Source organism: Podarcis muralis, chromosome W, assembly GCF_964188315.1.
Source record: "Podarcis muralis chromosome W, rPodMur119.hap1.1, whole genome shotgun sequence".
Taxonomy (NCBI): Eukaryota; Metazoa; Chordata; class Lepidosauria; order Squamata; family Lacertidae; genus Podarcis; species Podarcis muralis.
In genome coordinates, this window is record NC_135674.1 from 21026597 (window position 1) to 21041254 (window position 14658).

At 47.6% G+C, this 14658-nt stretch overlaps 1 protein-coding gene across 1 annotated transcript in view; it reads left to right on the forward strand.

The window, feature by feature from the left end:
* LOC144326262 (FERM and PDZ domain-containing protein 3-like) overlaps positions 1 to 5995 on the forward strand; it is a 155268-nt gene extending 149273 nt beyond the window's left edge. Inside the window, exons 10-15 of the mRNA XM_077922814.1 lie at positions 370 to 471; positions 558 to 672; positions 1065 to 1244; positions 1921 to 2050; positions 2653 to 3210; positions 3571 to 5995. Coding sequence (XP_077778940.1) covers positions 370 to 471; positions 558 to 672; positions 1065 to 1244; positions 1921 to 2050; positions 2653 to 3210; positions 3571 to 5003 — 2518 coding nt within the window. The 3' untranslated portion in view covers positions 5004 to 5995. The remainder of the gene's footprint in view (positions 1 to 369; positions 472 to 557; positions 673 to 1064; positions 1245 to 1920; positions 2051 to 2652; positions 3211 to 3570) is intronic.
* The last annotated feature ends 8663 nt before the right edge of the window (positions 5996 to 14658 follow it).

Sequence of the window (14658 nt, forward strand, 5' to 3'; positions counted from 1 at the left end):
TCACAGAGTGTTTGTTGTGGGGGAGGAAGGGAAAGGAGAATGTTAGCCGCTTTGAGACTCCTTCAGGTAGTAATAAAACAGGATATCAAATCCAAACTCTGGATTTGAAGGAAGAATAGAAAAAGAAATGAGGGAAACAAGAAAGAAAGAACAAAGAAAGGGATGGATGGATGGAGGGAGGGAGGGAGGAAGGGAGGAAGGACAGAGAAAGGGAGGGAGGGAGGATAGAGAAAGGGAGGGAGGAATGAAGGAAAGAAGGAAGGAAGGATTGAAGGAAGGAAGGAATTAAGGAAAGAGAAAGGGAGGGAGGGAGGGAGGGAGGGAGGGAGGGAGGGAGTTGGAGTGCGTGCCTTTCCTCTTTCTCCCCAGGAAGGAGTGGGGTCTGGAGCCCTTCTTGCCTCCCTCTCTGTTGCCGGCAACCAAGGACAAGCTCCTGCGCCGGTCGCTCTCGCATCAGCTGAAGGCACACCAGCGGCGCAGCAGCCAGGTGGGACCCTAACCCCCGGGGCGGGACCCTAACCCCACCTCAAACCCGGGGTCAGGCTGGATGACCCCAGGGGTCCCCCGATTCTCTCCTCACAGGTCTCCCCCACCCGGGCCAAGCTCAAGTACCTGCGCCTCCTCGACCGGCTACCCACCTTCTCCGGCGTCATCTTCCAGACCGTCGGGATGGTAGGGGTTCTGGGTTCTGCTTTGGTTTCGGTTTCCTGGCTCAGATTCTGGTGCCAGGTTTTGTTTTCTGGTTCCCAGTTCTGGGTTCTGGGTTCATATTCTGGGTTCCGGTTTCCAGTTTTGGTTTCCAGTTCCTGGTTCTGGTTTCCAGTTCGGTTTGGTTAGGGTTCCGGGCTCAGATTCTGGTTTCAGTTCCGGTTTCTGGTTCAGTTCCAGTTCCTGGGTTCTGGTTCCAGGTTCTGGTTTCCGGTTTCCGGTTCTGGTTTCCAGTTCAGTTTGGTTAGGGTTCCGGGCTTGGATTCTGGTTCCAGGTTCCAGTTCCTGGTTCAGTTCTGGTTCTGGGTTTGTATTCTGGGTTCCAGGTTCAAGTATGACTACTTTGACTCTCGTAGGACGGCCAAGACGCGGCGCCCACCATTCTGGTGGGCCCCCGCCACGGCGTGAGCCACGTCATTGACCTCCACACCAACTTGACCACCGTCCTGTGCGAATTCAGCCAGATCAGCAGAGTCCAACTCTTCCGGGAGAACCTGGGCGTGGCAAGGGTGGAGACTGGCATCGTGGACGCCAAGGTGAGCAGGCTGGAGGGCCATCTAGGGGCCATTCCGTCACTTGGATTTTCTTTTTTTTTTAAAAAAAAAATTAATCAGATTTTTGAAATTTTCAATCACATTTTTTCTATTTCAATCACATTTTTATGCACAGATTTTTTATTTAAACAGATTTTTTCTATTTAAAGCACATTTAAAAAAAAATTTGATTCTTTCGATTTATATCAGATTCTTTCGATTTAATTCAGATTTTGATTTAAAGCGGATTTTTATGATTTAGATCAGATTTTTTTCATTTAAAACAGATTTTTCATTTAAATAATACAGTGGTACCTCGGGTTAAGTACTTAATTCGTTCCGGAGGTCTGTTCTTAACCTGAAACTGTTCTTAACCTGAAGTACCACTTTAGCTAATGGGGCCTCCTGCTGCCGCCGTGCCGCCAGAGCACGATTTCTGTTACCATCCTGAAGCAAAGTTCTTAACCCGAGGTACTATTTCTGGGTTCGCAGAGTCTGTAACCTGAAGCACATGTAACCTTAAGCGTATGTAACCCGAGGTACCACTGTATTTGGGTTTTACTATGATGAGAATAATAACATAGTAATAAACTAGAATATTGTATGGTCCTATTATTCCATTAATAATAATGATAAATATTTTATGATTTTATGATTCCAATACTACTTCTCTCCCCAGCCACTGGTGCTTCTGATGGAGTGGCCGGAAGCCACCAATTTTGCTGGCCTCATTTCCGGCTACTGCCACCTACTGGCCAACTCCAGAAAGACGCTTTTCCTGGTCGCACCGCCTCCCATGACCAAGGCAGGTATGTTTCCAAGCAAGGGAAATTCCAAGCAGCCGAGAGGATTTTTCTGGAGGGGATGAAATTCTGGATTGAGGGAAGCCAGCCTGGGTCCCTATTGTTGTTGTTGTTATATTTACTCTTACATTTCTCCAACAAAATAGGGACAATCTTAATAATAACAACAACAACAATAACACCCTTACATTTCTCCTATGAAATTAGGCGTATCCTAAATAACAACAACAAAACAACATTAATGCTTTTACATTTCTCCGCTGAGCATAGAGACGTAAGTAATAACAACAACAAAACAACAATTTTACTCTTTCATTTCTCCTAAATTTTACTCTTTCATTTCACTCTAAATAACAGCAACAATAACAGCAACAACAAGAAAACAACAACAATCATGCTTTTACATTTCTCCGCTGAGAATGGAGATGTCAATAACAACAACAACAGAAAATATGAATGCCCTATGGACAAACGGGAGATTCCGGGTTCGAATCAGGCCCCAGGACAGCTTCTTTCCATCCTGGGTAAAGAGTGTTGGGCTATACAACCCCAGAGCCCCTTCCCCGTCAACCAAACTCACCCTCCGCTTGCTCTCTCTCCTTTTCCAGGCAGAGAGAAGGAGGCTGGGAACCGTAGCGCTGGCAGCAACCGCACCGCTGCACCGGCAGAACTGCCGCACCGCCACCACCCCGACCTCAACCAGAACCGTATCTTTGGCTATGAGGAAACCCGGCCCAGGACCAAATCGGACCCTGTGCTGAAACTCCCGGGCGCCGAGGGTGAGGACTGCGGTGCCCAGCGCACCCGAACCCGCTCAGTGGACGGTCCTGGAGGGAGCCTCGGCTGTGCTGGCCTGGACCTGACGGTGCTGCCACTGCCGGGTAGCGAGGGCGACGAGGACGACCCCGGCGCTGCCCCAGCCATCGCGGCACCGCCACCTGGCTTCGGCGACAACAGCTCTGACGAGGACGACGCCCGATGCCGGCGGGCGGCACCAAGTGAGGACGGTGGGCGCCAGCTCCCGGTGACCTTCATCCAGGCAGCCTCACCAGGGTCCCGGACGGTCCGGGAACGAGCCCAGGATCTCGACGAGGCGCTGGTGTCCACCCTGCAGGCCCTGGAAGCCCTGGCGGAGGCGGAGAACAGGCTGCTGGCGCCGGCAACAGGTATTAAAGAGGGCGTCGAGCCCACCCCCTGGGATAGAGATTAGGAATAGGGTTGTTGTTGTTGTTGTTATTATTATTATTATTATTATTATTATTATTATTATTATTATTATTGGGGTTAGGGATAAGGGTTCAAGATAGGAATAGTAATTAGGACTAGCATTATTATTATTATTATTATTGGGGTTAGGGATAAGGGTTCAAGATAGGGATAGTAATTAGGACTAGCATTATTATTATTATTATTATTATTAGGGTTAGGGATAAGGGTTAGAGATAGCGATAGGAGTTAGGGACAGGGATTAGGGATAGCGTTGTTATTCAACATCCTAACGCTCCCGCCCCGTGTGGTTTCTCCAGATCTCATAGTCCTGGCCACCCTTGACCCCGACTGCAGCCGTGACGATGCCGCTTCCCCGAACACCACCTACTTCCTGGCGCAGGGGGTCAACCGGGACGGCTTCCTGGCCCAGAAGGAGCTAGCTTTCTGCTTGCCAGGCTGCGGGGCGCCCACTTCGCCAGCGAAGACCGGGAGGTCCTCACCAGTGCAGTTCGCCGAGGCCGAACCAAGTCCCAGCTCCCAGGCTTGCCCCTCAAACCCCAAACCCGAGCATCCCCAGAAGGAGACAGAGAGCTGCCAGGCGCCGGCGGAGAGGATTCGGAGATATGCTATGGTTCCCCCGCCCTGGGAAGCGCCTGATCTCGAACTCGAGGCGCTGCAAGGTGAGGACCCAGATGTCCCGGCGCACCCGCAGGTATCCCGGCCGGCGTTCCGCTTCCGTAAGTTCTTCTCCGCGACGTTCCTGGCGCGGCTCAAACAGGAGACAGACGAGCGCCGGGCGCAGCTCCGCAAAGTAAAGCAGTTCGAGCTGGAGTTTCTGGAGCAGCTCCTGAAGGGTCCGGCGCCAGGGGGCTTTGTCTGCCCGGCGGGTGCCGGCCCTGTGCCGACAGCACCCAGTGTGTCGCAGTGCAACTGTCGAGGGAGGGAGAGTTGCCCACAGCGGGTGGCGCAAGTCCAGAGTAGCCCGGAGCCGAGAGACACGGAAAAGAGCGCCTCCTGTCTGGGCACCGAGTGTGTGGCGGTGGCAGCAGCCCGCTACGAGAAGCTGTGGCGCCACACCGGTGGGGAAGGGGCCATTCCAGAAGAGGGCAATCCGGCGCTGGATGAGCACCTGACGCCGTGTTTCCCGGAGGAAGTGTGCCCACGGCAACTGGCGCCGGGTGGAGAGGGCTGCTGCTTGGTTCCCTCCTGCTTCTCGGCACGGGCAGTCAACGAGGCTGACGAGCTGTGCTACTCAGTGCTGCCAATCCCAGACACCGTGTCCCAGACACAGGAGATCAACTTGCGGGTGGCGTCAAGCCTTGAGCGCATCCAGGAGCTGCGCGACCGGGAGTATTCCTTCCCCGGTGGGTTCTCGGCGGTGAGGCTCGACGCCGAGCAGCTGCTGAGCGCCCTGCAGCAGTGTGCGGCGGCGGTGGCAGGGGGAAACGGGGTGCTGGCGCCGGATGAGGGGCGGCAGGAGCTGGCGCTGGCCTTCAGAGAGCTGAGGGCCGCCTGCCAGCAGGTGGCGAGCACTGAGAAGAGCCCGGCGCAGCTGCTGCCAGCTGTCGCCAGGAGCTTCCGGGTGCTGGTGCGGTTGGTGGAGACGGTGGCGGGGGCGGCAGGCAAAGAGGCGTGGCGGCGGGTGCTGCTGGCCCAGGTGGAGGAGGTGGCGAGGAACTATGCAGCCCTGGTGAGGGCGGCGGAGGAGTCGGCAGTCAGGCAGGTGGGCGAGGAGCCGGGCGCCCATTGACGGGACCGGCGGCACACCGAGAGGATGTTCAGGGAAATGTGACGAGGAGGCCGTTCTCGCTGAGGTGCCCAGGGCTCCGTCTGCTGACCCCAGCGGTCATCTAGTCCAACCCCCCCCCCCCGCTCTGAAAGCCAGGAGGCGGTCGGGTGACCTCACCCGTCACAAGGATTGGCAAAGGAAGGAAAGAAGGAAGGAAGGAAGGACAGAGAAAGGGAGGGAGGACGAAGGGACGAAGGAACAAAGGAAAGAAAGAAGGAAGGAAGAAGAGAGAAAGGGAGGGAGGAATGAAGGAAAGAAGTAAGGAAGAAAAGAGGAAGGGAGTAAGGGAAGAAGGAAGGAAGGAAATGGGGAAGGAAGAAGAGAGAAAGGGAGGGAGGGACGAAGGAAAGAAGGAAGGAAGGAAGGAAGGAAGGAAGGAAGGAAGGAAGGAAGGAAGGAAGGAAGGAAGGAAGGAAGGAAGGAAGGAAGGAAGGAAGGAAGGAAGGAAGGAGAAAAGGAAGGAGGGACAAAGGAAGGAAGGAAGGAAGGAAGGAAGGAAGGAAGGAAGGAAGGAAGGAAGGAAGGAAGGAAGGAAAGAAACAGGGAAGGAAGAACAGAAAAATGGAGGGAGGGACAAAGGAAGGAAGGTAGGTAGGTAGGTAGGTAGGTAGGTAGGTAGGAAGGAAGGAAGGAAGGACAAAGGGATGGCGGGACGAAGGAAACAGGGAAGAATGGAAAAATGGAGGGAGGGACGAAGGAAAGGAGGAAGCCGGGAGACGGTCAGATGACTCCACCCATTGCAATGATTGGCACTGAGGTGGCCTTGCCCGGGGTTGGACTGGATGACCATTGGGGTTCCCCCTGGACACAGAGAACCTCCCTTTTTTTACATGCCTGTATATATCATTCATAATAAAGACTATATATGTATAGATATATGGAAATTACATTGTCTATGTAGAAAGATGTGAAACTTATATGCAAATTTATGCCAATACACAAATCTTCATATCGATCTTGTGTTTGTGACATCTCTCACCCCCTAAAAAAATAGTAATAATATTTATTTTAAAATATGGACTATTCCTAAACAATATTAATTAATATTAATCCATAATGATGTTGGTTAATAGTAATATATGATAATATTAGTGTGGACTATTAATTAATCAAAGCAAGTAATAATATTAAGTAATATTATGTAGCAAATGATAATAATTGATATTAATATTAATTAATAATAATGTTAATTTAGAAATGCAGACCTAATCCGAGTCCTTCCGTGACTCTTATTTCTTTATGAAATGTGGGGGAAATAAATAATAGTACAAACATAAAAATGTAACAACAACAATATCCACCGCAATAATATCATTTTATTGTTTGTATTTGCCCATCTGAGAGGATTACCTGAAAATAATCACAGTTCTTCCTTGATTTATTTCTTTATGAAATGGGTGGGATATAAATAATACAGATCTTGGAATATGTATGTTTTGGTCCCCGAATTTAACAACAACAACAACAACAACAACAAATTTATTATTTGGCCTGGGTTGCCCCAAAGCCATCATAGTTCTTCCTTGATTCATTTTTTATTTCTTTATGAAATGGGTGGGATAGAAATAACAGCAATAATATATCATATAATAATATAATACAAATAATGATAATTATAAAAATGCTAATAATCACTAATAATGATGAGATACAATGAAACAATAACATTAAATTAAAAAATAAAGGAATTCACCTAACATTAGAGAAGGAAGGCCTGGGGAAAAACTTGTTTTTTCCTGTTATTCCCCAGGGAAAATTGGAAAAAACAGTTTGACATAGTTTGAATATTCCACACACTCCCCCCTCCCACATTTTTTATAGAAAAAAATCAGGGGAAAAACCTGGTTTTCCCCAGGCCTTCCCATCCCTACCCAAGATCTCTGGGCAGTTTGGGAAAGCTTCCGAGAATTGCAGCCAGGAGTCCTGCAGGCTCAGGTTTAAAGATGGGAAGGCCTGGAGGGGAAAAAAGGAAAATTGGGGGGTGGGTTATGGTGGGGGTTTTTAAGCCTTTGCCCCCCAGAAAAAATGAAAAAAGTAAAACCCAGCCAGAGGGGCGGTGTATAAATAAATTATTATAATTATTTAATAAAAACCTGGTTTTTTTCCAATTATCCCACACTTTTTCCCAGCCACTCTGGGCGGCCCCCAACATAATAATAATAATAATAATAATAATAATAATAATAATCCCTGTCCCTAACCCTTATCCCTATCTCTAACCCTAATAATAATAATCTCAGGTTTAGAGATGGGAAGGCTTGGGGAAAAACGTGGGATAATCGGGCAAAAACAAGTTTCTATTAAATAATAATAATAATAATTTATTTATACACCGCCCATTTGACTGGGTTTCCCCAGCCACTCTGGGCGGATCCCAACAGAATAATAATAATAATAATCCTATCCATAACTTCTATTCCCATCTCTAACCCTCATCCCTAGCCCTAACAACAACAACAACAATTATTATTATTATTATTATTATTATTATTATTATTATTATTATTATTATTATTTCTAAATGGAAAAAGGTAAAAGGCGGATCTAGACGGATCCTCGTGAATTCATATGATTTTTTCATTCAAATTAAATAAAACCACCATGATACTGTAGACCATGTCTTACTCTGTAGACAGCATCAAAAAAATCATGCATCCACTATTTCGTGGGGCCGCAGGGGCGCAAAAACATGGTTAAAAAACATGGATCCTCATGATTTTTGCACTAGATCAGCCCAAAGTCACCATCAGATCAAACATCATGGCCAGGGGCACAGCATCCACCACAAAAATCACGGATCCACGGCTTCCTGGCCATACCGTGGCCCAAAAACGTGGTTTTGAAGCACGAATCCTCATGGATCCTCACGCTTTTTGCATTGGGCCAACCCAAACCCACTGTCAAATCACATATCATAGCCAGGGGCACAGCCTACACCACAAAAAACTCGGATCCACGCCTGCCTGGCCATACCGTGGCCCAAAAACGTGGTTCCAAAGCATGAATCCTCATGGATCCTCACGATTTTTGCACAAGACCAGCCCAATGTCACCATCAGATCAAACATCATGGCCAGGGGCACAGCATCCACCACAAAAATCACGGATCCACAGCTTCCTGGCCATATCGTGGCCCAAAAACGTGGTTTTGAAGCACGGATCCTCATAGATCCTCATGCTTTTTGCATTGGGCCAACCCAAACCCACTGTCAAATCACATATCATGGCCAGGGGCACAGCCTACACCACAAAAAACTCGGATCCACGCCTGCCTGGCCATACCGTGGCCCAAAAACGTAGTTCCAAAGCATGGGTCCTCATGGATCCTCACACTTTTCGTATTGGGCCAACCCAAACTCGCTGTCAAATCACACAACATGTCCAGGGGCACAGCCTGCACCACAAAAAACTAGGATCCGTGGCTTCCTGGTCATACCACAGCCCAAAAACGTGGTTTCGAAGCACGGATCCTCACGGATCCTCACACTTTTTGCATTGGGCCACCCCAAACTCACTGTCAAATCACACATCATGGCCAGGGGCACAGCCTGCACCACAAAAAACTGAGATCCCCGGCTTCCTGGCCATATCGTGGCCCAAAAACATGGTTTTGAAGCACGGATCCTCATGGATCCTCACACTTTTTGCATTGGGCCAACCCAAACTCACTGTCAAATCACACATCATGTCCAGGGGCACAGCCTGCACCACAAAAGACTAGGATCCACGGTTATCTGGCAACGCCATGGCCCAAAAACGTGGTTTTGAAGGTCGGATCCTCACGGATCCTAACGCTTTTTTTATTAGGCCAACCAAAACTCAACGGCAAATCACATATCACAGCCAGGGGCACAGCCTAAACAACAAAAAACTCGGATCCACGGTTATCTGGCAACGCCATGGACCAAAAACGTGGTTTCAAAGCACGGATCCTCATGGATCCTCATTATTTTTGCACTAGATCAGCCCAAAGTCACCATCAGATCAAACATCATGGCCAGGGGCACAACATCCACCACAAAAATCACGGATCCACGGCTTCCTGGCCATACCGTGGCCCAAAAACGTGGTTTCGAAGCATGGATCCTCACGGATCCTCACACTTTTTGCATTGGGCCAACCCAAACTCACTGTCAAATCACACATCATATCCAGGGGCACAGCCTGCACAACAAAAAACTCGGATCCACGGCTTCCTGGCCATATCGTGGACCAAAAAAGGTGGTTTTGAAGCATGGGTCCTCATGGATCCTCACGCTTTTTGCACTAGATCAGCCCAAACTCACCATCAAATCACACATCATGGCCAGGGGCACAGCCTGCACCACAAAAATCACGGATCCACGGCTTCCTGGCCACTCCATGGCCCCAAAACATGGTTTTGAAGCACAGATCCTCATGGATCATCACACTTTTTGCATTGGGGAACCCCAAAGTCACGCTTTATTCAAATATCTTGTACATAACTACAGATCTGACCACAAACATCATGGATCTACTGCTTCATGGCCCTGGCCAGATGCTACCCTGGATATATTGGCCAATTTTTAGGTGGGTGTGCTGGGATGGAGGAAACGGAGTCGGCTGAATCTCTATCCATTAAAGATGGGCGTCCAATGGCTGGGCCAGAATAATTTCAGTTTGGTTTGCCAGCTCCCAGCTCTTCATGGGGCGCAATAGTCACCTGTAGCTGCCATCAGGAATCCCGGTGTGATTCTGGATGCTTCTGTCTCTATGGAGGCATTGGTCACAAGTGTAGCCAAACTGGAATTTTTGAATCTATGTCAGGTTAGGCAATCGGTACCGTACCTGTCCCTTTCCAACCTAGCCATGGTGATCCATGCAGTAGTCACCTGCAGACTAGACTACTTTAACTTGCTGTACACCTGAGCCGGGGAGTGCAGGGTATAAATGTGATAGAGAGAGTGAGAGAGAGAGATGCAGGGCTACCCTTGAGACTGCTCCAGAAACTCCAAATGGTCTAAAATGCAGATGCATGAGTTCTTACTTGGACTTTGTGGAGATCCCACATTCAGTTGGTTGTTCATCAGCTGGATTGGCTCCAGGTGGAGTATTGAATCAGGTTCAATGTTTTGGTGCTAATCTTTAAAGCCCTAAACAGTCTGTGACCTTTCTTATCTGTGGGAATTATCTTCCAATGAGTGTGACGCTCATCTAACAGCAACCTACTGGTGGTCCCTGGCCCAAAACATATCCAGCTGTCCTCAACCAGAGCCAGAGCCTTTTTGGTGGAACACTTTGTCTAATGAGACCAGGGCTCAGCGCAATCTATCTCAGTTCTCTCACTTGTCATGGTGAGTGGGGCAGGAATGTGAAGCCCCTAGTCATGAACCGACACATGGGCGTTCAGTCGTTCTGACTCAAGGAATGGGGCAGTTGAGCAGCACAGCAGCTGTATCCATGACTGAGCAGCGCTTTTTAGGATCCACTAGCCTCACCCCGAAAAGGGGAAAGGGCTGGAAACGGTGCCCTAAACTTAGTATGCCTCCCTTTTTCCCTGACTGGATTACCGCGCCCAGGTGGAATCTCTTTTCCCATAGTTTGAATCCATTATTCTGCATCCTAGTCTCTAGAACAGCAGAAAACAAGCTTGCTCCCTCTTCAACATGACTTCCCTTCAAATATTTAAACATGGCTATCATGTCACTCCTTAATCTTCTCTTCTCTAGATTAAACAAATCCAGCTCCCTAAGTCTCTCCTCATAGGGCTTGGATTCCAGACCTTTTACATTTTGGTCACCCTCCTCTGGACATGCTCCAGCTTGACAATATCCTTCTTCAACTGGACACAGTATTTCAGGTGTAGTCTGACCAACCAGAATAGTGTGGTAACATTCCTTCACTTGATCTAGACACTATACTCCTATTGATGCAGCCCAGAATTGCATTGGCGTTCTTAGCTGCCACATCACACTGTTGACTCATATTCAGCTTGTGGTCGACTAAGACTCCCAGATCCCTTTCACTGGTACTGTTGTCTAGCCAAGTGTCCCCCACCTGTGCATTTCATTTTTTCTATCCAGGTGTAGTACCTTACATTTCTCCCTATTGAACTCCATATTGTTGGGTTTGGCCCAGCTCTCTAGGCTATTCAGGTCATTTTGAATTCTGATCCTGTCCTCTGGTGTATTAGCAACCCCTCCCAGTTTGCAGTCATTTGCAAATTTGATTAGCACGCCCTCTATTCCATCATCCAAATCATTTATAAAAATATTGAATAGCACCAGGCCCAGGACAGAACCTTGTGGAACCCCAATAGTCATTTTTCCCCAGGATGAAGGTGAGCCACTGATGAGCACTCTTTGGGTTCAGCCCGTCAACCAATTACAAATCCAACTAACGGTAGCTTTGTCTAGCCCACATTTTACTAGTTTTTTTGCAATAATATCATGGGGGACCTCTTCAAAGGCATTACTGAAGTCAAGGTAAGCTGGTACAAGGGAAAGCAGGATTGTAATTACCGTAAAAATTACTGATCACTTTGGATCAGCAGTCTCAACCTAACCCGCTATGTGGGGAGAGCCACGTGTTCCTTTGGAAGGCAAGTGGAATACAGTGTGATATACTGACAGCTGTTTTAAAAGATGTAACTGTAACTTAAAATCCAGTATCAGAAAAAAACAAAAATAGATGGTCCCTGTGTGGATAGTCATGTTTGCATGATGGGGCCACCTCCAGTGACCATGTGGCCTGATATAAGAGGGTTCTAAAATCAGTCCTGAAAGTAGACTGATTGAGAATGACACACGCATAGCTTTTGCTCTGCCATTAACAAGGTGAGCTGAAGCAAATTCTTGCCTCCCTTTGGGCTTAGCAATATTTCCTACAGCATTATTGTTGAAGGGCATTGGAGAGTTAGGTGAGGGTCACTTTTCTGTTTTTCCATCAAGCCCCCAGACAAGAATGCTACAGGATCAGCCCCAAACACTCAGTCTCATAACAAAAAATACTCAACGGAGTTAGGGCTGAGGGTAGGGGAAGTACAATCATGATCTTTCCAGTCCTCTAGAAGCTGACCCTTTTGGTCATTGTGGTCATGGAGCCAAATATCTGTTCCCAAGATTAAAGATCTAAACAAGTAAAGAACAAGCTTGCCCTTTACATGCAAAAGCCCTGAAATTCAGCCCATTGGGCAACTGATCATGGGGCTGGGAGGAGGGAGGTAAGGACTAGCACCTTCTCTGCCCTCCACCTCCAACAGCTACACCTGAAAGTTTCATGATGGGGTTCGATTTGAGAAGCTGAATGTTTATAAAGGCACTTAGCCAAATTCTGCCACGGAAATTCTGAACAGAAACACTCTGCAGGATCAGCCCCCAAAAGAAACTGCTCTATGGTCTCTGTGTTGGGCAATGGGAACAGATCTTGCTCATCACCAACCTTCCCTCCACAAATCAGTATCACTATGAGGCCGAACTGAACAGCTTGCTCCAGAGTTTTAAGAGATACGTTTCTGTGGTGTTGTGGTTAAGAGCGGTGGACTCTAATCTGGTGAGCTGGGTTCGCTTCCCCGCTCCTCCACATGCAGGCTGCTGGGTGACCTTGGGCCAGTCACACTTCTCTCTGAACTCTCTCAGCCCCACCTACCTCACAAGGTGTCTGTTGTGGGGGTGGAAGGGAAAGGAGATTTTTAGCCACTTTGAGACTTCTTCAAGTAGAGAAAATCATGATATAAAAACTAACTTCATAAATAAGAATTCTATGGAAAAGGACCATCCCTGCCATGATGATGAAAACTATATGTTTGGATTTTGCTGTATTATACCAACCTGTGGAATATGACAGTTTGCAGTTTCAAAATCTATTTGGCCACAGTGGATTGACAGTCTGGACACACAAAAACCTCTGGAAGATCTTTTGAATCAATGTCTATGCGAAAGCAGTGGTACCAGTCCTGGCAGTTTCCTTCACAGTAAACCATAGTTAGGTCACCACTGGGCCTCCTGCACCCTTCCTTCAAGAAACATAGTGACCAGCAGCCTTCAAACAAGGAAGGTAAAATATCTGAGCAATAGGCTAGTGTATCCTTCCATCCCTCTGGGCATGATCGAGGCACAGTAATGTAACTCTCGTTCAAGATTTGTCTCTTCTTGGGAGGAACAGCATCAATTTCCACTTGAAAATATTTGTCTTGTCTTTCAAAATAGGTTTTCCCACAGTACTGTATTATTTCTCTTGCAATCCAGGGTCTAATGGCAGCCATATCCTTTTGTATGAACTGTAATTGGGCAGCAGAAGCAATCAGATGGGCAATGGTACATGTGAAAGGACCATAGTCACTGGAATTACCTTGCCTGGGTATATCAGTTGGTGCAAGAAATGACCAGCCGCAAAACTATAGGGATATTTTGAATCCATCTCATACAGACATGCTAAAAAGGATGTTATTGCATCAATCACAGAGTGGTTCAATCCATGTTTGGAATCTAGATAGAACATGGTCTTCCTTTTAAAAATGATTACTATCAGTATCCAGTGGACTTCTCTGTCATTTACTGGAATAATCAAAACATCTTTCTTTAGCACTCCAAATCTCAAACAGTTCTTCAGAGCTTGCACTGGCAATCTTTGACATATCTGCATGAAGTGGCTGTGGAGAGAATCAGAACTTACAGGGTTAAGAAGTTCTGAGTGACGTCTCACATTCTGAGGCGTGGTTTAGTACACAGAGGGAAGTGTTTGCTCTGTGTCTCATTGTTGTTCCGTGCCGCAACGGAGAGAGAAGCAAGATGTGCGCTTTGTCTCTGGGAGATTAATGAGTTGTTTTTCTACACGAATAAAGACCAGAAACAGATAAGAAGGAACGCTTGCGTGAAGCCTGATTTATCACACACACACACACAGCAACAGTTTCACGCTGCGTACACTCTGCTACAAGTAGCTGACCGGAGAGCTGAGGGGAGCGCGCAAGAGGGAAGCGTGTGGGCTCCAGACATACAGCTACATAAATATCTGAACAGTGGCAAGTATGGTAAGTGGGAAAATTGTTCCATCATGACCTAGCTCTTTGGCCATGATCACCCTGGAGGCAAGAAAGGCATCTATTATGCGGTCATTTATCCAGTTTGATCCTTTCAGTGTGTTTATGTCATAGTCATACACACAGATGTTGCCAACTGAACCCACAAGTCCCATGGTTTGTAGACTGAGTGTGGGGAAGGTACAGTTGTGCCATGGGGGAACTGATGTACAAATCAGTGATTTGTCCAAACATTTCTCAGTTTGTGTTGAGAATATGGAGCTGGTATCAAAAGAATCAATATTGATCACTGTCAAATCCTCTTTCCCATTTTTTGGAGTGGAGGTTATCTGAGGCTGAGTGCTTTCCAGGTGTCTCATCGTCAGTTGGTGATCTTAAGGAGTCAAACCCCTCAGCAGCCTGCACTGAGTCAGCTGCTGGAGCTACTGTTATCTTTTCCTGCAGTCTGGGGAACTTTCTTCCCGATCTACTCTTCTGTCTTTTATTTCACTTCAACTGTGTGAGCTGCAACTGGCAAGGCTTCCCTGGTTCTGTGTCAGGGAACTGACATCAGAGACACGGGAGAAGAAGAGGGTCTCAGATTCTGCAGGTGAAGGTCCCAGCACAAGGGGGAGAC